At 36.0% G+C, this 23,670-nt stretch overlaps 1 protein-coding gene across 6 annotated transcripts in view; it reads left to right on the top strand.

Moving 5' to 3' along the window:
- LOC128168336 (laminin subunit alpha-2-like) overlaps positions 1–23,670 on the top strand; it is a 63,343-nt gene that overhangs the window by 17,645 nt on the left and 22,028 nt on the right. Inside the window, exons 11-58 of one of the 6 annotated variants that reach the window (XM_052834570.1) lie at positions 383–523; positions 1,123–1,134; positions 1,573–1,770; positions 1,908–2,009; positions 2,124–2,344; positions 2,531–2,642; positions 2,866–2,979; positions 3,100–3,326; positions 3,496–3,704; positions 3,867–3,973; positions 4,247–4,424; positions 4,640–4,749; positions 5,601–5,784; positions 5,945–6,084; positions 6,174–6,407; positions 6,578–6,718; positions 6,993–7,166; positions 7,288–7,470; positions 7,589–7,707; positions 7,885–7,999; positions 8,282–8,422; positions 8,761–8,882; positions 9,214–9,297; positions 10,853–11,043; positions 11,199–11,341; positions 11,518–11,610; positions 12,475–12,586; positions 12,742–12,898; positions 13,161–13,356; positions 13,779–13,895; positions 14,147–14,304; positions 14,418–14,556; positions 14,981–15,077; positions 15,344–15,460; positions 15,611–15,790; positions 15,922–16,076; positions 17,251–17,400; positions 17,641–17,792; positions 17,905–18,055; positions 18,164–18,294; positions 18,406–18,571; positions 19,334–19,481; positions 20,486–20,621; positions 20,773–20,890; positions 21,251–21,397; positions 21,538–21,677; positions 23,028–23,210; positions 23,326–23,625. In XM_052834570.1, coding sequence (XP_052690530.1) covers positions 383–523; positions 1,123–1,134; positions 1,573–1,770; positions 1,908–2,009; positions 2,124–2,344; positions 2,531–2,642; positions 2,866–2,979; positions 3,100–3,326; positions 3,496–3,704; positions 3,867–3,973; positions 4,247–4,424; positions 4,640–4,749; positions 5,601–5,784; positions 5,945–6,084; positions 6,174–6,407; positions 6,578–6,718; positions 6,993–7,166; positions 7,288–7,470; positions 7,589–7,707; positions 7,885–7,999; positions 8,282–8,422; positions 8,761–8,882; positions 9,214–9,297; positions 10,853–11,043; positions 11,199–11,341; positions 11,518–11,610; positions 12,475–12,586; positions 12,742–12,898; positions 13,161–13,356; positions 13,779–13,895; positions 14,147–14,304; positions 14,418–14,556; positions 14,981–15,077; positions 15,344–15,460; positions 15,611–15,790; positions 15,922–16,076; positions 17,251–17,400; positions 17,641–17,792; positions 17,905–18,055; positions 18,164–18,294; positions 18,406–18,571; positions 19,334–19,481; positions 20,486–20,621; positions 20,773–20,890; positions 21,251–21,397; positions 21,538–21,677; positions 23,028–23,210; positions 23,326–23,625 — 7,145 coding nt within the window. Of the gene's footprint in view, positions 1–382; positions 524–1,122; positions 1,135–1,572; positions 1,771–1,907; positions 2,010–2,123; positions 2,345–2,530; positions 2,643–2,865; positions 2,980–3,099; positions 3,327–3,495; positions 3,705–3,866; positions 3,974–4,246; positions 4,425–4,639; positions 4,750–5,600; positions 5,785–5,944; positions 6,085–6,173; positions 6,408–6,577; positions 6,719–6,992; positions 7,167–7,287; positions 7,471–7,588; positions 7,708–7,884; positions 8,000–8,281; positions 8,423–8,760; positions 8,883–9,213; positions 9,298–10,852; positions 11,044–11,198; positions 11,342–11,517; positions 11,611–12,474; positions 12,587–12,741; positions 12,899–13,160; positions 13,357–13,778; positions 13,896–14,146; positions 14,305–14,417; positions 14,557–14,980; positions 15,078–15,343; positions 15,461–15,610; positions 15,791–15,921; positions 16,077–17,250; positions 17,401–17,640; positions 17,793–17,904; positions 18,056–18,163; positions 18,295–18,405; positions 18,572–19,074; positions 19,223–19,333; positions 19,482–20,485; positions 20,622–20,772; positions 20,891–21,250; positions 21,398–21,537; positions 21,678–23,027; positions 23,211–23,325; positions 23,626–23,670 lie in introns of all 6 variants that reach the window. The other 5 variants (XM_052834569.1, XM_052834574.1, XM_052834571.1 and 2 more) reach the window with 5 other exon arrangements.

Below are 23,670 nucleotides of genomic sequence, written 5' to 3'. Positions count from 1 at the left end.
CAGCATAGAACTGGCTTTTTCTGAGAGTATTTTAATGTATACATTGTCCAGTTCAACCCATAAATATGTTACTTAAATCAGTTGCTGTAAACATATTACATTTAGCATGTACGATATTTTGGTGAAAATGATTTTGCAACAGGTTAGCGCATTTCTGAATGTGCTTATTTTAATATATACATGGTTGACATTTGGTGATTTACTTGATTTGGCGGGAGCTACGTACTGCCAAACTCACTAAAAGGAATACACAGTCAAATGTAATAAGTTCAAAGAATATGTCCTAATTGCAGTTTTCACCCATTACACAGATATTTATACAAGATCTACAAATACCAATATTTGTATTACAGTTTTTGTACATCTTATACCTGATTTTCAGGAGAATGTTGAGGGCGTCAAATGTGACCGGTGTAAGCGGGGCTTCTTTAACCTTCACAAGGACAATCCTGTGGGCTGCATGCCGTGTTTCTGTTTCGGAGTGTCCTCTGTCTGTCAGTCCTCTAATCTTGGTCTCATCAAGGTTTGTATACATTGAACACTGAAGTCATTGTCCAGTTTGAACACTTACACAGAAGTTCACAGTCAGTGAAATACAGTGCATAAAGTTTTTTGGGGGCATTGATTGTACATGATAAAATTATTCTTCTAAAGAGGTTTGACATATATATATACTTTAAACAGATTTGAATTCACAAGAAAGAACATGTACCAATAATTTGTAATGGTCCCTTTAACAGTTTTAATTGACTATTTTTTTTCCTAGACAGAATTGAAAAAACCAAAAAAAGCTTATTTAACAGTAGCTTTCACTTAAATTAGGTATAGGTACATATTTTTTAAAAGTCTTTGATATTATTTTAACTATAAATAAGATGCCTGTTTTCAATACCAAAGCATTTTCAGTTTACTATTTAATTGAAATTTGTTTATTTCTCACTTCTGTGTATGATTTTTATGATAAATGACACATTGTTTGTGTTCGAATTGTGCACTTTTCCTGAAAAAGAACAAGAAATGAATAAAATATGTAACTTTGTGATTAAATATTGAAATATACATTAATTTGTATCAAAATCAAAGACTTGACGTAACAGTGAAGTGAAATGATATTTTCATCAGATTCCAGAAGGGGTAAGACCTATATGTGCCTGTAAATCTGTATTCATGGAATAAGCCTTCTCTCTTTTTTTTATCAGCCTGGCTTTATCTATGGCTTATGATTGACTATATATTTTCAGGACTGGAAAAATTTCCAATAACTTATTTCAGATGTTTTCTCACTGTATAATTTGTGACTTTACACTTTCTTCTTACCTTCACTGTGTTGCATGTAGTCACACTATTCTGTTTATGAAATATTTCTGTAAAAAAATAAAATAAATACTTTGTTTTCTAAACTAAATGTCTTTCTGGCTTTAATCAAAGGGTTGGCTTTCATTTTCTCAGTTTTACAGTTATAACTACTGCATTTTTCAAAAAACACAGAATTTTGATCAAAAAAAAAAATACAAACAAAAATAATAGGGGTGTCATTTTTCAAACATACAATTGTTTCTGGTGCCTCCCCAGGTTGTGGACATGTCGGATGGTATGAGTGGCTGGGCTGTAACCTCGGTCAACATCAATGGCTTCACCTATTTCATACAGAAGAATGAGGAAGGATGGCTTGTGTACAGAGCCTACCCAGCCAATCAGAACTCTCTAAACCCCTCCGAGGATACGGTGGTGTATTACTGGCAGGCACCACTCAAATACCTTGGAAATCGGGTAAGGCACCACCTGTACCTGTAGGTACTAAACACAGTGAAGTCTCTAGATAAATTACTGATTAAATGCAATGTACTAGGATAATTCATTGTTCTTCTCAACTGAAATTTGAACGAGGTTTTATGTATTTTCTGCAGTTGACGTCATATGGAGGAAGTCTGAGATACACAGTGAAGTATGAGACTGATCGTACTGTACCGTACCAGCGACACATGTATGGAGTAGATGTCATCATCCAGGTAAGGCTACTCAAGGACGCTAACACTCACACCTGTAAACCCCCACCTGTAAAATTCACACCTGTAAAACTCATTATGCAGTGCCTTATTTATATCCTTGTTCTTTCTCTATAGAGTGGTAATATGACCATTGTGAATGGGAAGAGCTATCTGAGGGAGAATGTTCAAGAGGAGAGATCAGTGGTGCTGAATGAATCCAGTTGGTTCCAGTTAGTGAAGAGTGACCGCTATGAGACCCTGCAGCCCATCACCAAAAAGGAATTCATGATAATCCTGTTCAACATTGAGAGACTTCTGATACGGGCGACATATCACTCTGCTCAAAACACTGTGTAGTATGTATCAGTACATTTACATGTATACATGAATCTGATATCTTTAATTTAATGTTTTTGGTTCCACAGGTCAAGTAAATGTTCTTTATCTTTAGTGAATATAATGTTTTTTGTCAAAGGATTCATCAGTCAACTTCATAAGGTATTGTGATATATGTACTATGTGGAGTTCTTTGTGTGTTGTAGTTTACGTGATGTCACACTGGATGCTGTGAGTGCTCTGTCTAACAGCTCAGTCACACTCAGGGCGGTAGAGAAATGTTCCTGTCCCCGGGGCTACCAGGGTCTCTCCTGTGAAGTAAGGGAACACTTTTGTCTAAAAATCTTATTATTAGTATTCTGAATTTTTTTAAAAGTAATATTTCATATATTTAAACATTTATTAGAGATTTGAATTATATGTTGAGCATGATACCGGCATATTTTAAGTTTGTGTTTAGATGATGGCTCTCAGATAAAGGAATAGGAAAAATTTTGATTAGGTATAGATATATGGATGTTGTTTCATCTTCAACCCACAGATGTGTGAGCCTGGGTTTCGTAGAGTGGGAAACAAGCTGTACGGAGGAATGTGCTTACCTTGTAACTGCAACAACCATGCTGAGCGCTGTGATATCAACACTGGAAGGTGTATTGTGAGTCTTCATTGTGGCTTTACACTTCATATTTTCAATGCATTTGGATGAACCATTTTATGTGATAAATAGCAATGCAATATAAAAGTTGAGTTTGCGAGTTGTATACTTTACCCATAGAATTGTCAGCATTTCACAACGGGAGAAAACTGTGACACATGTCTGCCTGGTTACTATGGTGACCCTCGCCGTGGAGAGGAAGATGACTGCAAACCATGTGCATGTCCTCTGCTGGAACCAACCAATCAGTTCTCTGCTTCATGTCAGCTGATACCGCAAGTTGGAAACTATGACAACTACAAGTGTGATAAGTGTGCTGTTGGCTACACAGGAAACAGATGTGAAAGGTCAGGGTCATGTTACAAGTTCATGTACATTGATAATCTAAAGCTTACTCTACTTAAGGTAAATTCTTGTAAGAAGTTTTAAAAATTGTATGCAATCCACAGTCAAATTTAATACCGTGTGTTTGTTTTGATATGTTAACAAGATTTTTACAATTTCTGTTTGCAATAGATGTGCCCCTGGTTACTACGGGGATCCAACAAAAGTTGGTGGATCCTGTCGGCCATGTTCTTGTGGGGGTAATATTGACGGGGGAGACCCTGGGGGCTGTGACAGGGAGACAGGGGAGTGCCTGAAGTGTCTGAACCACACTGAGGGGCCCAACTGTCAGCGGTGTCAGGATGGGTACTACGGAAGAGCGGTCAACGGCGACTGTACAGGTGGGCAACTCAGAACAATAGGGGTCAAAAACGTGTTGTAGAGTATCTTTAGAACAACAGGATCTTGCATCATATCAACTCAGAATTGTGATTTGAATTAAGTATGAAGATTGACCAGTACAAAGTCTTATTATATCCGTTTTGAATTCATTTTGTTTCCAGCATGTAATTGTGATATGAATGGCTCGGTGAATGGGTCATGTGACCAGTATTCCGGGCGCTGTATTTGCAAGGACAGGTTTTATGGAAGACGTTGTGATCAATGCCAGGTACTGTCATATTTATAAGTGTAAAAACTAATAGTGATACACAATCAATGTCAAATTTAAATTAATTGTCAATGAATATTAACTATTCACTATTTGTGTAACAATTCACTAATTCTGCACTTGCATTTGTTGTAGATTTGTTAACAGCGATTATGATGAAATGAACTAATCGATTTAACTAATTTGCACAGTTATATAGATAAGAAATATTTAAGCATGTTGTTCACTGAATGTCCTAATAATGTGGGATAAAGAGGGAGCACTTTGTTGTAGCCTGGGTATGGGAGTGTAGAGGAGGGGTGTATCCCCTGTGACTGTGACCCGGTCGGATCACGGGGGTCGTTGTGTGACAGTTATACCGGCCAGTGCTTCTGTAATATAGGTGTTGTTGGTAGGAAGTGTGACAGTTGTCAGCCGGGATTTTTCGGATTCTCATCACGTGGTTGCAAGGGTATGTTGTAGGTTGCAAACTGTTTCATAAGGGAATAGAGATCCTTAGTGAATTCAAATTATCACTGTATTTTTTTGAAACATGACATAATTAACAAATTTGCTCCTGATATCTTTATTTGGACTGGTTTTGAAAATGGGTCTCCTAATGAAATGAAAACAAATATGAAAGTTGAAGGTTGCTGTTTGTTTAAACCTGCCATTGTAATTTCTTAGACTGTGGATGTAACACACAAGGAACCAATCAAACGGAGCCCTGTGATGACATCACAGGGATCTGTAACTGTCTGCCCAATGTCATTGGATCACGCTGCAATACCTGTCAGGTGGTTTTGCTGTTCTGTTAGACCCCCTCTGCTCTTCATAAAGCTTTTCTGATTCTTGCTGCTTTTCTTCAGAATATGGCTAACCATAACCACTGCTATTGCATAATGAATACTACATCATTTTTAGAAAGAGGAAAGTGAAAATACATGCTGTTCTGTATATCCTCTGTTCTGTAACAGCTGGTTTCTCCATCACTAGATATCATGCCTATACATTATATACTTTACATGAACGTTATATGTTCATCACCATTTTTGGTGTGATACATGATCTTTACTGTATGTAGCTCTATCATCTAGCTATAGCTCTCTTATACTTATCATTCTACTTACCGGTAGTATGAAGGAACAGTTTCTGATAATTGTAGAAGGCTAATTTCTAAAGATGGAGCTTCAAATATTCTTTATTTTTCTATATGCAATCTTCTTTCTGGTAAAATGAAACTATTATAACTTCTGAAATGCTGCTTCATAGAATAGTCATTGGTTTAGATAACATTAGACTAAACCGCGTAAATCAGTAGAGTTAACATGTATGCATTAGTTATGGTGCATGTTAGTTTCCTAGAAACTACAGACTTATATAGAAAGAACACTCTTCTGGTATATGAGCTATCAAATCCTCAAAATCAATGCCATAGTAAAATAAAATTGATACATAGCACAACCAAGCACATTGGAGATGACTTTTATAAGAATAATAGTGTCATAGTTTAGCAACGGCTTTTACTAATTGAATTTAAATCTGGTTAATAACATACAAATAAACTTTATCCCTTTCATTAGTATTCATTATTTCATTATGCTTTACTGATTCAGGGTTTTGATGTCATTGATTTTCTCCTTTGCAGGAAAATTTCTGGGGTCTGGGTACTGGGAACGGCTGCACCCCCTGTGAGTGTGACAGACTGGGGTCAGTCTATTCCCAGTGTGACCAGAGGACTGGACAGTGTACTTGTAGACCTGAGGTGGAGGGTCAACAGTGTGACCAATGCCGACCGGGCTATTATGGATTCTCCATCAGTGGCTGTAAACGTATGTCATCATGTAGAGTTCATGATTTATCTGTAAAAAACGTATAAAATATTCTCATTATATTGCAGTAATTAAAAGTTTGACGGTTCTTGTCTATTTATGATATGGAAGATCATATACCAGTACTTGGAAATATTGATGAGATGTAAAATTCCAACAGGATGTCAGCCTTGTGATAAGCCTGGCCATGTGTGTGATCCAGTCACGGGTCGGTGTGTCTGTCCCCCCCTTACCACCGGACCACAGTGTGGTCAGTGCCAGCCCAACACCTGGGGTCATGATAGAGTAACAGGTTGCAAAGTAAGAACACCTGTCACACAATCAGAAAATGAATTTCTAGATAATTTTGATCCAGAACCATAAACAAAAATATTCCTCTACGCTTCCAGCTTTGCAACTGTGATCCACGGACAGCAGAGTCCAGACAGTGTGACCTGATTACTGGACAGTGCACCTGTAAGGCGGACTACACAGGTGATAAGTGTGACCAGTGCTCACCTGGCTTCTACAATCACCCGAACTGTCAGCTCTGTCTGTGTAGTGCTGATGGTACCGACCCTAGCAGCTGTAACAATTCCACGGGGGTCTGTCAGTGTGATAACAGGGGGCAGTGTCAATGCAAGGTACTTGATGGGTGTGTGTGTGTCTGTCTGTGTAGTTGTATCTTAGTATATCTGTTTTCTTTGAATAAACGTTGCAACCAAAGACATCTTGATTGGCAAATTTTCTCATTTTTATTGTATTCATGGATTAGGAATCTTATTTCTATGTAACTCTTACTTTTTACTCTCAGAACAATGTTGAGACTCGTACCTGTGCTCGTTGTCGCCCAGGATCCTTCAGTCTGGACCGAACCAACCCCTATGGCTGCACAGAGTGTTTCTGTTTCGAGCGATCCAACAGATGTGACCAGGTTCCATATGTCTGGAGAAAGGTATCTGGATGTATATCCAGACATTTTAATTGTATTGCAATAATCCATTAATCATTTACTTAATAAATATTAGCTTACCCAGGTTCCTTGTTACAAACATTTTCACATCTTAGTACTCAACTCATATCTCTTAAAGATTAGAAAACACTGAGAAATAAGATAAGGAAATTGATGACAGTGGGACCATGTTGTATTACCCAGTATCAAAGTGTTTAAGAAATGTTGAAACTCACAGTAGTTTTATATGTTTGTGAACTGTTGTTTTATTTTGCAGGTAGAGATTCCTGGGAGCAGTATTTCCTTTGACCCCCGTGTTACAGACAAGGTGACTCTACAGTATAAATCTTACGCTGTCATTCCTCGCAATTCTACATGGACAGCTGTACCACAGTCCTTAGCATCTAAACCGATCTACTGGAGTCTCCCTGATAGCTATCTTGGAGATTGGGTATACAAATTTATCCAAAATTCCTTTATTACAATGTACAATGAATTTCAAATAAAATGAAAAGTATGAGTAAAAATGAAGGTTTCTAAAGGTAAAGGGCTGAGCTATTTTATTTTGGTAGACCTTATCGTACAATGGAAAGATGAGATTTGAGGTTGAATACAGATCTGATAAAGGACCTCCATCCCGAGGCGTTGACAGTCCGGATGTTGTGGTCATCGGGAACAGCTTCCAGATGGTTCACAAAACATCAACACCCTGGTCTCAAAGAGGAGAGAAATCAATTTCTGTCAAGTTTCATCCAGTAAGTGTTGACTCTATGGCCTTCTTATGAGATACATGTATCAGCATAAAGGTTAATTTATTAACTGAAGGGAAAAACTGAAGCCCTGATAGAAATAACTTTTTGATCCGGATTTTAGACAGAGTGGATGATTGTTGGATATGGAAATGCTACCAGGAGTTTGATGATGATTGTTCTACAAAATGTCACAGAGGTTTACATAATAGCCACACCAGATGACCAAGCCAGAGCTGCCACGTGAGATTTCAATACATTTCTCTCTATTTGTTAAAACTTTAATTTATACATGATAAGGTTCCAACTGAACATACCAGTACATATTTTCATGACATTGTAGATGTAATATTAGAAAGATGGAAAAATCATAATGATTTACATCATGCACTCAATGGTTCAGATTTCTTTTTATTGTAGGTTGAGGTTTTTGTCTGTGGACAGTGCCCAGCCAGGAAATGGTAGCACAGATAACCCAGCCCTGGGTGTGGAGATTTGTCAGTGTCCCCAGCAGTACTCCGGACTCTCTTGTCAGGTAACAACACTGGATGGCAGTAAATATTAGTCAGCACAAACCTAATGTAGTCAATGCTGTTCTGTTTACCAAAGAAAATAAAACTTATTCTTCATAAACTTTATTATTTGATAGTACATGTAATGTAATATAAATATAAAAGTATTTGTAAGTAGATTTTACATTTTTATGAAAAGTTTGCATAAGTATTGTAATCCACTTATTTATATGTAAATTTAAAGCAGTTACTAAAAAGCCTTATGAACATTGATATCATATTCATGAAAAATATTTCTCTTCAAGGACCCAGCAGATGGTTACTACCGACTGAAGCACAATGTAACCACAGATATATCTCATCCAATTGTGGTGATCGGGGAGGTGGTTCGCTGTAACTGTCACCGACACTCGGACACCTGTGATCGGGAGACTGGAGTGTGTCAGGTACAGACTGTTGAATATCAAATATGTTATCCTGGTCCAAGTCGAGCTCATTGAAAATTAAAGGACTATATACTGGAATAAGGGTCTAAAATGGCTCCCTGAAAAATTTAATTACTTAAATATTTTGGTACAAATGTGCTTGTTTGAAGCTCAGTTCTATGTTTGCTGTAGGAAAAACAACATAGCATACCTGAAACTTTTTCAAAAATGTTGATTCCTGGGGGTCAAATTTGGTTCTTAACATATATTATACAGCTGTAGTTCTTTTATTTTCGTTCCTTTCCTAGTTGTCAAACCTGTGTTGATGTACATTTATGAATTTTTTTTATCTACTTAAGAACTGTCAGCACAACACTACAGGAGGTCAGTGCCAAAGATGTCTGCCTGGTTTCTATGGAGACGCTACCAGAGGTTCATCGGTGGACTGTCAACCCTGTATCTGCCCTACCATAGAAAATAAGTAATAAACGTTGTTTCTGTCTGACCATTTAGAATAAGTTATAAATTTTAATGGAAATCTATTGAAATCTGAATCATTTTATGGAGCAATCTACTTCTTGTGTAATGTTCCTAACTTTTGATGTTGATAAATTCATTCAAAATGAAGAAAAAATTCAAGCTTAATTGTACTTCACTGCACTTTAGAAAATGTAAATGGCTGTGCAATTTACTGGAACCATTATGGACACAACAATTACTTGTAAACAGTTCTTAGAATTCCATGCTAAAAATACACATGAACCTCTGAATTTCCTCTTGCTGAAATGGTTCATAGTGTTGATTCTGTTCAGTTTTAGCAGTACATGTGAAATAAGGCGTGGTCAGCTGATATGCACTAACTGCACAGAGGGTTACACAGGGACAAGATGTGAATCGTAAGTCTTTACATTCATACACAATGCATTCCATACAAACTGGTCAATCATCAACAGAAATAGAGTTGGGTTTTTTTAAAGATAAAAGTTAACAAGAGGGAATATGGTGTGTCAAAGGTGTTTTGCTTCTTTTTGAAAATATACCTGTTAATTCAAAATGAAATGATTAACTGATGTGCACAGATGGCCTGTTAAGCAATAAAAATGATAGGATCTGGCTTGATATTTAATGAAACTGGAGCATGTATACTTATACAGAATTCAAAATTATTCAAGTGGGTTGAAATTATTTGAGAAAATCAGAGTGTTGACTATCATGATGGATATTTTATGGAAATATAGTGGCATTGAAAGATGGTAGTATTTTTAATGCATTGTGTTGCAACTTAAAAAAGGTTCATTTAGATGATTTAATAATTATGTTAATGCTATGATGGAAGTTCTGATATGTAATATGTTCCAGCCTGGAAAAGACTCATTATAAAAATGAATTGCAATGCATAGCTTTTAGATACTGATCAAATCATGAATCTTCAGCAAAAAGAAAAAAATCCAGTTACATGGATGATTTTGAAAATATTTATGTAATATTTTCCATGAATAGTGATTTTGTAGATAAAGAACATTAAATGTACTTTAAAATATTTAACCTACAATATATTCCTTTTGTATATTTTGGATTGAAGTAATATTTGGTTGAAATATTTTACATATAATCCATATACCTTTCATGCTTATCCTACATGAAAACAATTTTTATTTTTGATATGCTTTTGAATTTAAATGCTCTTTGAAATCCTTTGTTTGTAAATCAAAATCAGGGCAGCGTAAACTTAATGAAGGTTTAAACCAACAAATAATATTTAAGTGAGAATAATCTGCTTACTCAGCTATAATTATCCTTTGCATTGAGTGACAATGCAGGGCTGAGGCAGTGTTGTCATAAGACCTTAATTATCCCACCCCAATTAAAAACCCTCAAACAATGGCATCACTCTCCCACTGAATTTTAATCTGTCGTCTTAGGAAATTCATTCATTTATGTACTTGTCATGGGACACATTCCAGACTCTATAAACTGAAGGAGGCTATTTTTGGTCATTCATTGAGAAATATTAGTGGAAGCATGTATTTATTATATCCATGTCTTTTATTATTGCTAACTGATGCTGCTTTTGCAGGAATTTTAAGGTAATCTTCTTAAATATCACCTTGCCATCACCTGCCTAATTCATAGTTTATTTTTTATTCATTATTGATGTTTAAACTTTGTTGAATTCTTAGCAATATTTTCTAAGAAGAAAATTTAACTAGCAATATTCTCTATGAATGAAATTTGATTGCCAATTTTTTATTTTTGAAATTCTTGATAATGTGTTTGTTATTACTACATGTACTAACAATGAAATGAATTCAGATTCTTCAAACTAGTCTAGGGTAACAAGAAATAAAAATGTTATTTCATAAGTTTTTCAATTTAAAAATGTTAATCTGTATCTAAAAATACATTGCTTATTTTCGTGTGGTACATATATTCTCAAATATTTTACGACAGATGTGCTGATGGTTACTATGGGAACCCAAGACAAGCTGGTGGTCATTGTTTGCCGTGTGATTGTAATTCTGAGGGCTCGGTATCGTCTTCCTGTAACTTCCAGGGCCAGTGTGGGTGTCTTCCAGGAATAACTGGAGACAAATGTGATGGATGTCAGCCGCGACATGCTGTGGAGGATGGAAGATGTGTCTGTATGTGTCAAAAATATTTTTAACGTGATAATTTTGTTTTTTGTATAATTTTTAAAAAAAAATTCTATTAAGAGTTTGCATAGAGAGCTCATATTTTGTGACCCCCTCCTCATCAACAGTAATTTTGGAGCATGCTTTTTTGTTGTTTTTTGCAGCATGTGATGAGGGTTGTACAGCTGACCTAATGAAAGAGCTTGATGACCTGAGTAACATGACTCGTCAGGTCAACCTCACAGGCAAACTTCCTGTTCCGTGGAACCAGCTGTGGAGAATTCAAAATGAAACAATTTTACTCAAGGTAGAGATTTCTCTTATCTTTCACTATTGTTTGTCAAATTAAAAGCTTTTCAGAATTTATGTTATTTTATACAATTTTGAATTTAAAATAACGAAAAATCATCTTGTAATTAAAAAAAAGGATTAAGGATTTATAAAGAGTTATGTTGACAGTGTTGTTGTGACAATTTTTCTCAGGAAGAGTTGGAGACTATCAGGACAGCCGAACTGAGTCATTTGAAATCACAGGCAAATGACCTTGAGCGAGAGGCCGACTCTCTTCTCACTGAAGTGAGTGGTATCTTTGTGGTGTCTGTCTAGTATCTGTATGGTGTCTGTTTAGTATCTGTGTAGTTTATAGCTTGTATACCTGTGTAGTCTGCAGCTTGTATATCTGTGTGGTGTTACCTCCATGGGCTTTGATTTGTGTGCTTCTGGTGTTGATCTTTTGTGTAGTGTAGGAAATCCTCTATAGTGTAGTGCACTTGTTATAAAGAAATATGAGCTACAATTTTTATTAATCCAAAAAAAATTGTTATTCATAGTAAGATAACATAAAATTATGTTTTTACATATTTATGTTCTATTATCCATAGTTTTGTGTGAATAGCTATTTAAATGTTATGATTCAAGCAAATTTTCATTATTGTTATCCTGTATAAAAATCAGTCAGTAGTTTCGTAGGTGAGTACTGATAATTTATATCTTTGATTAAATTTCATGATTTCAATTTATTTATTTGTATCATAAAGGTAACTTGCAGAGTTATCATTAAAACACTTTTATAGCAAGATAAAGATGTGAAAGATACTGCTCATATTTCTTTAAGGATATATATCTCTCATAAAATGTAGCCTTATACCGTCCTTTGTGGTATATCCTTTGGTACCATAGATTTATATAGAGCTCTACCTAATGCCTGTTTTTTTTCATCAACCATATGTAACTCAGCTTTGTAGATTTCATAATCTTTGTAATCAATTCACAATACAAATTCAAGTACATGTATATACATTTTTTGTTTAAAATTGAAAAATCAGCTTCCCAAAATAAACTTGAAAACTCGTCAAAATAGTGTTTTGTTTTCTTCCCTGGAATAAATCGCTTAATGATTGAAAAGCATTATCTTTAATTGTGAATTGTTTGTTTATTTAGTCTAGGAGAGCCAAACTTCAGGCGACTCCTCTGGAGGAGAAAGCTGTATCTCTGAGGAACAATGCCACAAACCTGGAGGCCGACCTCAATGAAACAATCAGAGACATGAAAGGTGAGTGTAGCATGATAATGATGGTCTATTCTATCAGTATTTAACAGATATTTAGAAATATGCAATTCTTAATTGATTTTCATAAATAGAATATTAACCCATCATCCAAGTCCTGAAATGACCAACGGTCATGTAAATTGTGACATTATTTTCAGACTTTGTGGAGAAGCTGGTGGATACGGTGCAAAGTCTGTTCCACAATAAAAGTGGAATCAATGTGACTGATGCTCTAGAAAAGGTCAAGGTCATCCTGAAGGAGATCAAGGACAGGAATTTCACAACAACACTAGATAGAGCCATCAAGGAGAACAAGTAAGTGGCAAGGCTTCCTTGTGTCATTGTAAAGGATGGGAGGGATTGAAAGCAGGAGTTTTACTGAAAATTACTCATAATATAATGAAATAAAAAATAGTTAATCATATTTGTTGACATTCTCCTTAAAGAAGTGAGCAACAATGTAATGACTTCTTGTCATTCTTCTCCTCCTAAAAATTTTTTTATGTGTACAGTGTATTCATATGAGAATAATATTGAAAAACAAACTTTTAGAGAGGTTATTTCCATTATTTTTTAGATTAGCAGAAGAATTGTCAGAGAAATTGTTAAATATGACGAACAAGCTTGTGAATACCTCTGGAATAATGGATGACATTCAGGCTCTATTGGATAAGCTGCTGGACCTCCAGAGGCATTCCAACGAGTCCAAGAAACAGTCTGACGAAGTGTTCACCCTGATTAGTGGCATATCCAGAATGCAGAATTCAACAATGGTGAGACTATAAGCTGTAGCAATGAATTACAGTCTGTGGCAAATGTTTGAATGATTCTACCAGTTGTATGTCAGTTTGATAGTGTTTGAATTGATATACTGTGGAATCATTAGGTTTTGTGGTGGCTCAGTTTTCATGGAATTCATGGGTACCTCTCAACCATGAATTAACATCCTCCACAAATTAATAAAGTCATATTTCTTTTTGTAGGTACATGTATAAGAAAATAAACGAAATTAATTCCCAAGCACCCATAAAATTTCATAAATTCACAAAAATTGGCCCCCATGAATTTTAATGATTCCTCAGTACCAGTTGTATGTCACTGATCCAACTCATGAAAGGCTAGTTTTTCTAAGAGTTATTCTCATTTTTGATAAAATATCTAAGATATATCAACAATCAATTATGTTGATTTACAGGACACGGTGCTGGAAATAGACCAGAACTATGATAACTTGATCGACGTTTTAGGGGAGGGACACACACTCAACCTAGAGGCAGCAGATCAACTCAGACAGGTCAAGGAAAACATTGAGGTAAAATAACAGGTGTACTCAAGCAGGTTAAAGAAAACATTGAAATAACAAAATAACAGGTGTACTCAAGCAGGTTAAAAGAAACGTTGAAATAAACAAATTATAACAGGTATGCTCAATCATTAAGGTACAAATCACAGATGTACTTAAACCTATCAAATAAGTTATACATGAACTGGTGTATAAAATATTTTGATGGCATACACTTTATCAATAATTTTTAAAATGTAATTTATTCTGACAAATTGCAGGATATAGAAAAGAAAGCAAGTATTTTTGACCAGATTTTGCCTGAACTTAGAAAGAAAGTCAATGGCACAAAATCCCAGATACCAGCCGTAGAAAGTAAAGTCAGAGAGGCTGAAAGTCACGCCAGGAATCTGTCAAACTATGCCGAACAGTTAGAGAGGTAGAACCCGCTGATTTGTCTTGTTGGAATTACTTCAGAATTGGTTCATTTTTCTTCCCTCTGTGAAACAGCCTAAACATAGAATAATTGGAATGATACACGGTTTGTTTCAGGGAATTTGAAAAAACCAAAGCAGATGCGGCTGATCCCCTGAAGGCAGCCCAGGTGTATAGTAATATCGTGAAGGCTGTCAATGAGGCGGAGGAAGCCGCCAAACGAGCAATCCAGGCAGCTGAGGAGTCCATCAAAATTGTAGGTTCCGTCACAGTTATATTTATTGGGACATCAAAATTGTTAGGCACAATATTAATATTAAAATTGTACAGTAGGTCACATAAGATTTAATTAGGGTAAATCAAATTGTCGTTAACATCACAGTTAAATAATGAAATCAATTTATTCCAGTTATAATGGGTCCATTAAAACTAGGTTTGAAAAGTGACATCCTAACAACAGTAAATTGGTACTGATCGATTCTTAGTTTCACACTGCAAGACATATATATCGACTCTACTGTACTTTCATGATATTGACAGTTTACATGAAAATGAACATGCAGTCATAATTTTTGAAATGTTTCTTGTACCAGCATTTGATTTGGGCTGTGCTTAAATGGAATTGTTTCAGTCATAGCATGCTATATTGTTTACATGACTCAAATGTTTTGCGTGCCTAGGCTGGAGTGAAAAACATCACTGATGAAGTGTCGCGCTCCCTGAACAAGAGCAGAGAACTCCTGAGACAGGCCAAGCAAACTCTGAGGAAAGTCCCTGGTATGTCAGTAATGCTCGAATAATCACTGTATCCTCTGTCTCACTTTATATCTGTTTTGTTGATTGGATACATGAATCAACAATTTGGAGACAATCCTTCAAATGATAAGTCAAACTTGTCTTCTTCCTCTAACACTTTCCTTTCTCTACCTTATGTTCTCTGATGTTTATTTACCCGTACTTGTTCATTTTTCATTCCTCTTTTATTAATTTGCCTGATAATTGATAAGTTTTTGTGATGCATGCTTACTTGCTCTACATTTCAGAGTTAGATAGGCAGCTAGATGTTTTAAACAAAGATTTGCTTGGACTGGAAGAAGAACAGAGCCAGATCAGACAGGGACAGTCAGATATCAGGGACATTCTCAACCTCCTGCCTGATGGTCAGTCTATCAATTCTCATTTGGTTTAAAAAGGAAAACTTATTCATTATTGTACAGTTTAACCATTTCTTTTTTCTTGTGTTTTTAAACACATAATGGTAGTAGAGCAATTTTATGGGTACAATAACTTTTCTTTTCATTGATTGACAGATCTGAGTGACAGAGCTTCAAAGGTTTCCAAGGATATGGACAAGACCTCCAATGATGTAAAAGCACTGGACAAAAAAGTAGATGATATTGAAAACAACATTCAGAACTCTCTCATCCCCAAGTTCAATCAGATCAAGAATGTTAGATTGGATGAGGTCTTTGAAAACATTGAAAATTCAAGTAAGCTTTTAATCTTCAAGAAGATAATTCATTCCCATAATCAACAATAGTAATTGAGTCTAATAAAGATATGTACCTGTCAGACAACACATGTTGAATAGTACCGTAACCTATCCTTTTCGTTTGTAAAGTTGACACGGCTAAGGAGAATGTGAAGCAGATTGGCGCCATTGTTGAGGGAGTGGAAGCTGCCGCTAACAGAACCATAACCGCTGAGTCAAGACTCAATGACAAACTCAAGATGCTCAGGGACAACATCAAACAGGCTCGTGCTCAGGCAGAAAAGGTGAGCTATTTTTGCAGCACAGAGGAGAAACACTCTGACAACTCATTTTCTATAACCCTAACAGTTCCTGGAAAGAATATATCTTTAATGGCTCAAGATAAGCTCTTTGAGTTCAATTTTTATGTCTCCCCTTTCAAAGGGGAGACATATTGTTTTTGTCGACTTTCTCATTCTTCTTCTTCTTCATCCAAATTTGTCCAGGCCGTAACTTAAATACCCTTTGACATTAAGACTTCAAACTTGGAACATAGGTAGATGGTATTGAGAAGGAGTGCACGCCACCAAAAGTTTTGACCTTGACCTATTTTGTTCTTCAAGGTCAAGCTTTTGATGAAAAATATTGTCGGGACCATAACACAATACTCCTTTAACATACACACTTTTAACTTGTATCATAGATAGATGGTATATAACCTTGTTCAACCTTACCAAAATTTTTGACCTTGACCTAGAATTTTTATTTCAAGGTCATATTTGAAAAAACTTCATTGTTCAACTTCTGAATATACTTTGACAGAAGGACTTCAAACTTTAAACAAAGAACAACAATAATCTACTTAGGTGTACTATTGAATAATATTTGACTTTGACCTTGTTTTACTCAAGGTCAAATTAAGAAAAACAGTAATAAAATTTTGTCTGGGTCATAACTTTAATACCCTTTGACATTAAGACTTCAAACTTGGAACATAGGTAGATGGTATTGAGAAGGAGTGCACGCCACCAAAAGTTTTGACCTTGACCTATTTTGATTTTCAAGGTCAAGCTTTGATAAAAAATATTGTCCGGACCATAACACAAGACTCATTTAACATACAGACTTTTAACTTGTATCATAGATAGATGGTATATAACCTAGTTGAACCTTACCAACATTTTTTACCTTGACCTAGAATTTTTATTTCAAGGTCATATTAGAAAAAACTTCATTGTTCAACTCCTGAATATACTTTGACAGAAGGACTTCAAACTTTAAACAAAGAACAATAATAATACACTTAGGTGTACTATTGAATAATATTTGTTAAATTTGCACCAAACTACAATCCTTGGGGAGAAGGGGAGACATGTGTTTTTTTGTAAAAAAAACAATACCCACTAGTTATACTTGTGTAATACAATGGATCATGAAAGTGTAAAGACTATGCAGTGACTCAGGTGAATGTGTTAACAGGTGAAGGTGTCCCTGTCAGCCAGCGGTCAGTGTGTGAGGTCCTACCACTCCAAGTCTGTCCCCGGGGTCACCAACAAAATCAGCTTCTCCTTCAAGACAAACAACACTACCAACAACCAGATCTTCCTGCTGCTGCAGAAATCTCCCACAGTCAGTAGCTTACACTTAGTCTCTATAAACAGTTCATTAATTGTTGGGTTTTTTTAATATTTGCTCATGTAGAGTTTGCTTTAAATTTTATGCATTTATAACAAACGGTAAATATATGTCAAGTTTTCAATAGAATTTTGTTTGATTTTGTGTTTTAGAAAATCTGAAATGTTAGTGCTCTGCTGAATAAAAAGGAACACAAACTTAACAAAATCTCTAAATGTGCTGTATTTCTTTTAGGAATTTCTAGCAGTGGAGATGATAAATGCGAAGATTCAGTTTTCCTGGAATGTTGGTGCTGGCGTGGGGAGCGTTACCAGTGACCTTCCCATTCAGAGTGAGGCTAACTTCATCAATACCATTGACAAATGGTACCATGTCAAAGCCGACAGGTCAGGAGATTATTTATCAGCAAAAAAGCATTTTTCTGTAGACCTTAGTTTAATGGCAAAGCTCATGTCTTCTCAAACGACATGTTGACTAGTAGGTATTTGAAATTTTCAGGCTTGGAAGAATTGGAACATTGGAAGTCAGTAAGCTCTCTAATGTAAATGCTGCTAAGAAAGTGACTGGGGTCTCTCCCGTGGGCCGATCTTTCCTGAGGCTTGATGAGAACTCTGATCTGTATGTGGCTGGTGTGCCTTATGGAATAGAGGTAGGTACATGATTGTCCCCAATTAATGAAACATAATTTTACCAATGTACAGTCTAAAACTGTTTATGATGAATTCTTCATAAGCTCAATGGGTTTGTTTTTTTCCAGAAATCATCAGAATTGAGAAGCACATCCAATTTCTCCGGATGTATGAATGAAATGTACATTGATGATCAGAAAATTGGACTTCACAACTTTAAGACCACCTCCAAACAAGGCTGTTGGGGGTGCAGAAATGTGTCAGTAATATTCTTTTATTGAGTTTATAGACACAATCTGTCATTGTCTGAATTAAAAGAGTTTTTGGGTGTTGTTGCATGTATGTCACTGTCACTTTGTTTCTTCATCAGGCCTGCAGCCAATGTGGAACAGACTGGCACCTTCCACTTCGATGGGTTGGGGTATTCAGCCAAACCTCAGGTCAGATCTTACAGAAGCACAACATTTTACGTAAAGATGGAGTTCAAGACGTTCTGGAGAGACGCCATCTTGCTGTTCACTGGAAACAATAAAACTGTAGGTGGAGAGCTAGTAATAAAAAATGAAATGAGAGAACATTCAGGATCTTCGGCTTTCCATATAACTTTTAAATGAATCAATGTATTAATAGACGTGTAGAATTTATTAAATGTATTTCAACCTCATTTTTCGTTTAAGATTTACATGTTATTTTAATTTGTTATTGTTGAAATATCTGATGTATGATGTTATTAAGGCTGGGTGGTCAATGACTAGTCCATACAATTATCTTCAAACTGACTAAATCTACTCCTCTAACCTAACTGAAAGGGTGACATGGCATAATATTTCATGGATAAAGCAATTAACATTTGCTGTATAATTGATTTTAATTCCACATGTAAATAATTGAAATTCATCTAACTTTTGTGTTTTTTGAGGGAGGAAAAAAACTTTAAAATTATCTTGACCTCCTAGCCTCATTACCTGTAATTTGATATTGCTTGTTTTTTGCTTTCAAATTTCAATGTTCCATGTGTTTGATTTTTCTTGACTTCCAGGGAGATTTTCTATATATCGGTATACAAGATCAGAAACTGGTCCTGCAGATCTATACTGGTGGCGACAGTTATCTTTCAATTTCCAGCGCATTAACGTATAACGATAACAAGTGGCATACCATAGTTACAGAGCGAGCCAATCTGGATGGTACTGAGACAATGGCGGCCTTAAAAACGCTGCTGCTAACCCACTCACCACAAACTAATGCATCGTTGTTTCAGTTCACTTAGTAAAACTCTATTAATTTATCTATTACAGGGTGACTTTTTGTCACTTTCGCTTGAAAATAATCGAGTGGTTTTGAAGTTTTACCTTGGCGGTGTTAGTTTTGCACGATTGGAATCCAATAAAAGTTACGCTAACAATACATGGGTTGGAATACGGGCTGAAAGAGAGGGGTCACAGGGTACTAACTCTTGCAGATGTATCTCTGGGCAATCAAACAAAATATTAGTTGGCTTTTACTTATCACTCAAAGATCAAATTCATAAGAACTTTTTTTAGACCATTTAGATACAGTAGTAGGAAGTGATAAGAAAACCCACAAAAATTCATATTGAGAAGGAAAACCAGTTTAGTAGAAACCAGGATTTTGCATGCATGCAGAGTGAAATGAATTCCTCCATTTGACCTCAAAATATGATGAAAGACCAACTAATTTACTGTTTGAGCCATTTTACCCATATCTGGAATGTCAAAATATAGCGAATTGCTTCTTTGCTGTGGACTTCCTAAACAAATCCTTGCTTTCTTGGGCACTATTACTAACACTAACCAGGGCCAGAATAGAACTAATCCTCCCTATATGATTGGGGGTGATTGGTACCCAGCTTTCTAGCAGTGTAACTGAAGTAGATAGGTGTATTTCTATAGCATGTCATCCCGGTGTGTATCAGTATACATGTGATTATTAACAGACCTAATATTTTCATATCCTGTTTTATATAATGTGTAATCTCTACTGATAACAAATTATAACAAACTTTGATTATGAAATATATGCTAGACTTCACATAAGCATACGTTTTGAGAATATTTATTTGAAATTTATTTTGACTTAAAGAAAGATAAAGTTAAGAATTGTTTTAACATACTGTGGAATCATTAATTTTTGTGGGGGCGAATTTTCGTGGATTTCCTAAATTTTACAGGTTCGTGGGGACGTAATTTCGTGTATTCGCCTAAACCTATAAAAGAAATATGACATTTTTACCCTTATTTATTAATTCGTGGAGGATGTTAATTCGTGGATGAGAGGTACCCACGAATTCAACGAAAATTGAGCCACCACGAAATCTAATGATTCCACAGTAATACAGATTTATATGTTGATACATTTATTCATATTCTGTATTTTTGAAAATTGGTATAAGTTTTTTTTAGTAATTACTATAATTTTTAATCTCTTAGCATACCTTCAAGTAGACGGCACAGACATGAAATTCCTCACTGCCAATGGCAGTAATACTGGTCTAGAATTGAAAGGGAGACCACTCTATTTCGGAGGAATTCCAGAAAGCTACGATTTGGAACCATTTTTGAAGTGGTAAAGTTTGTACACATGTACATATAAATGTTTAAAACAAATGAAAACATTAATCCATTTTTTACTAAACATTTATCGAATGCATACAATCAACTATATATTTTGGTAACATCTTGTCTTCCTATTAATGTAAGTTTTGTTTGTTTAACAGGGGGGCTATAAATAGAACTGGATTCTTGGGCTGCCTCCGTCAGGTCCAGATCCAGACCTTCTCCCAGGATCTACTGACCGGTGAGACCGTCGGTGTCACCAATGGTTGTCCAGCAGAGGTAGGTGTCTTTCAGTTTATCTGGAATTTTCAGTGGGTTGCTGTTTTTTTAGTGAAATTTTGGGGTTTTACCTGGTAACTCCACTGCAGAAAAAATTGTTTTATAATGTTTATGTTATAGTATTTAATATTAAATCTGTATAATTTATAAATAACAAATATTAGATGTACCTATTTTGGAAGCAAAAAGTTAAAATCATACAATATTCCCCTCAAACAAAGCAGAAGCATTTCTTTATGGACTTGTTATATTTTCTTGAAATAAAATTATCAGATAAATACCGGTACATGTAGAATGAAAATATTACTGCAAGTTTAATGTTTTAAATATGCACCAAAAAACTACATATTTCATTTTCAGGGATACAGAACTATAGGTTTCTATGGGAATGGATTTGCAAAATACAAGGCTGCTACCCTTCCTGGGGAGAAAGGCGACATTTCCCTGTCATTTAGAACCACCCAGAGGGATGCGCTATTACTGCTGGCCTACGATAATGATCAAAGGGTAAGTGCCCCCCTCTTTTCTATGACAGAGTCCTGAAATTAATTTAAGTCACCTTTATTTGTAGTTGTAAATACAATCACGAAACAAGGTGTGGTGTACTGCAATATTGATTTTATTATTTTTTATTATTTTATTTCCAGAACTTTTACTCCTTTGTTCTTGTTGATGGGAAAGTTGAAGGAAGGTTTAGTACAAACAGTCTTCCACAGAAAATAACCACATCCAAGACTTTTAATGATGGGCATTTGCACAATGTAGCTATTCAAAAAGTCGGAAACAGGTATGTTTTTAAAAATTATTATACCCCCCGCAAAAAAAGTTTGGGGGGGTATATAGGAATCACCTTGTCCGTCTGTCCGTCCGTCTGTCCGTCCATCTGTCCATCTGTCTGTCCGTCCGTCTGTCTGTGCAATCGTGTCCGGTCCATATCTTTCTTATGGAGAAACATTGGAAGTTCTTACTTCACACAAAGATTGCTTATGACCTAAGGGTGTGTCATGACCTTGACCCAAGGTCATTCGGGCAAGGTCAAGGTCACTGGCAGAAAAAATACAAAATTCGTGTCCGGTCCATATCTTTCTTATGGAGAATTATTGGAAGTTCTAACTTCACACAAAGATTGCTTTTGACCTAAGGGTGTGTCATGACCTTGACCCAAGGTCATTCGGGCAAGGTCAAGGTCACTGGCAGAAAAAATACATAATTCGTGTCCGGTCCATATCTTTCTCATGGAGAGTTATTGGAAGTTCTTACTTCACACAAAGATTGCTTATGACTAAGGGTGTGTCATGACCTTCACCCAAGGTCATTTTGGCAAGGTCAAGGTCACTGGCAGAAAAAGTGCAAAATTTGTGTCCGGTCCATATCTTTGTTATGGAGAAACATTGGAAGTTCTTAATTCACACAAAGATTGCTTATGACCTAAGTGTGTGTCATGACCTTGATCCAAGGTCATTTGGGCAAGGTCAAGGTCGTTGGGGGATATTGCAAAATTCGTGTCCGGTCATTATCTTTCTTATGGAGAAGCATTGAATGTTTTAACTTCACACAAATATTGCTTAGGACCAAAGGGTGTGTCATGACCTTGACCCAAGGTCATTTGGGCAAGGTCAAGGTCACTGGCAGAAAAAGTGCAAAATTCGTGTCCGGTCATTATCTTTCTTATGGAGAAGCATTGAATGTTCTAACTTCACACAAATATTGCTTAGGACCAAAGGGTGTGTCATGACCTTGACCCAAGGTCATTTGGGCAAGGTCAAGGTCACTGGCAGAAAAAGTGCAAAATTCGTGTCCGGTCATTATCTTTCTTATGGAGAAGCATTGAATGTTCTAACTTCACACAAATATAGCTGATGACCAACAGTTTAAAAAAAAAAGGGAGCAGTTGTTATTTATAGAAAATGGACGGTGAAATTGATTCATCCAATATTTTCTATAATTGGAAAAATACACGCATTATGATTTTTATCTTAGCGGGGGGTATCAATTGTGAGCTTGCTCACAGTACCTCTAGTTATCTCAAGTTAAAGTATTAAAAGAATAAAAGAAAAGGACACTGAAAAAAAATGTCTTGTTTGTCTAAAAGTTAGAAATCATTCTCTCAATTATGAATTCTGCATCTGAATTACAGGATTACAGTTTATGTTGATGACGAGGCACAGCTAGAAGAAGTGATTCTTGGTAGAGAGGAGGTCAATGTAGATCACCTATATATTGGGGGTGTCATCGACTACAACTTCCCTCAGGGTCAAGCTATGGCAGCCACAACCCAGGGGCTAGAGGGGTGTATCAGTGACATCATCATCAATCAAAAGTAAATAAGGTTTTCACTACTATCAAATCATTGTAAAATGCTTTGATCTTACAAAGTTGAAAAAGTTACTATACATCTGAATGAATCCATGTAATTAATTAATTTTGCTCAACAGGATTCTCAACCTGAATGCTCCTCTCCAGTTTGAGAGAGCTGACATTGGAAGATGTCGATTGCCGACCAATGGACATTCCCACAACCTTCAGGATGCTGGAACCACAAAACCACCTGCCACCACCCCTAAGACATCCACCTCAAGACCCAGAGATGTAAACCCAGTAACCACCACTGGTGGTCCTCCAGTTAGATGTGCACAAACTCCTAATCTACCGCAAAACATTCGATCACTTATATTTGGAAATTCACCTAAGAGCCATGGGAAAATTGTGATTGATCCAGAGGAAGTTCAAGAGTCGTAAGTTTTTATAAAAACTCTCTCATATATAACCTTATGCCACTA

The sequence above is a fragment of the Crassostrea angulata genome, chromosome 10, assembly GCF_025612915.1.
Source record: "Crassostrea angulata isolate pt1a10 chromosome 10, ASM2561291v2, whole genome shotgun sequence".
NCBI classification, from domain to species: domain Eukaryota; kingdom Metazoa; phylum Mollusca; class Bivalvia; order Ostreida; family Ostreidae; genus Magallana; species Magallana angulata.
Note: the sequence above shows the minus strand (reverse complement) of the source record. Positions and strands in the feature narration are given on the sequence as shown.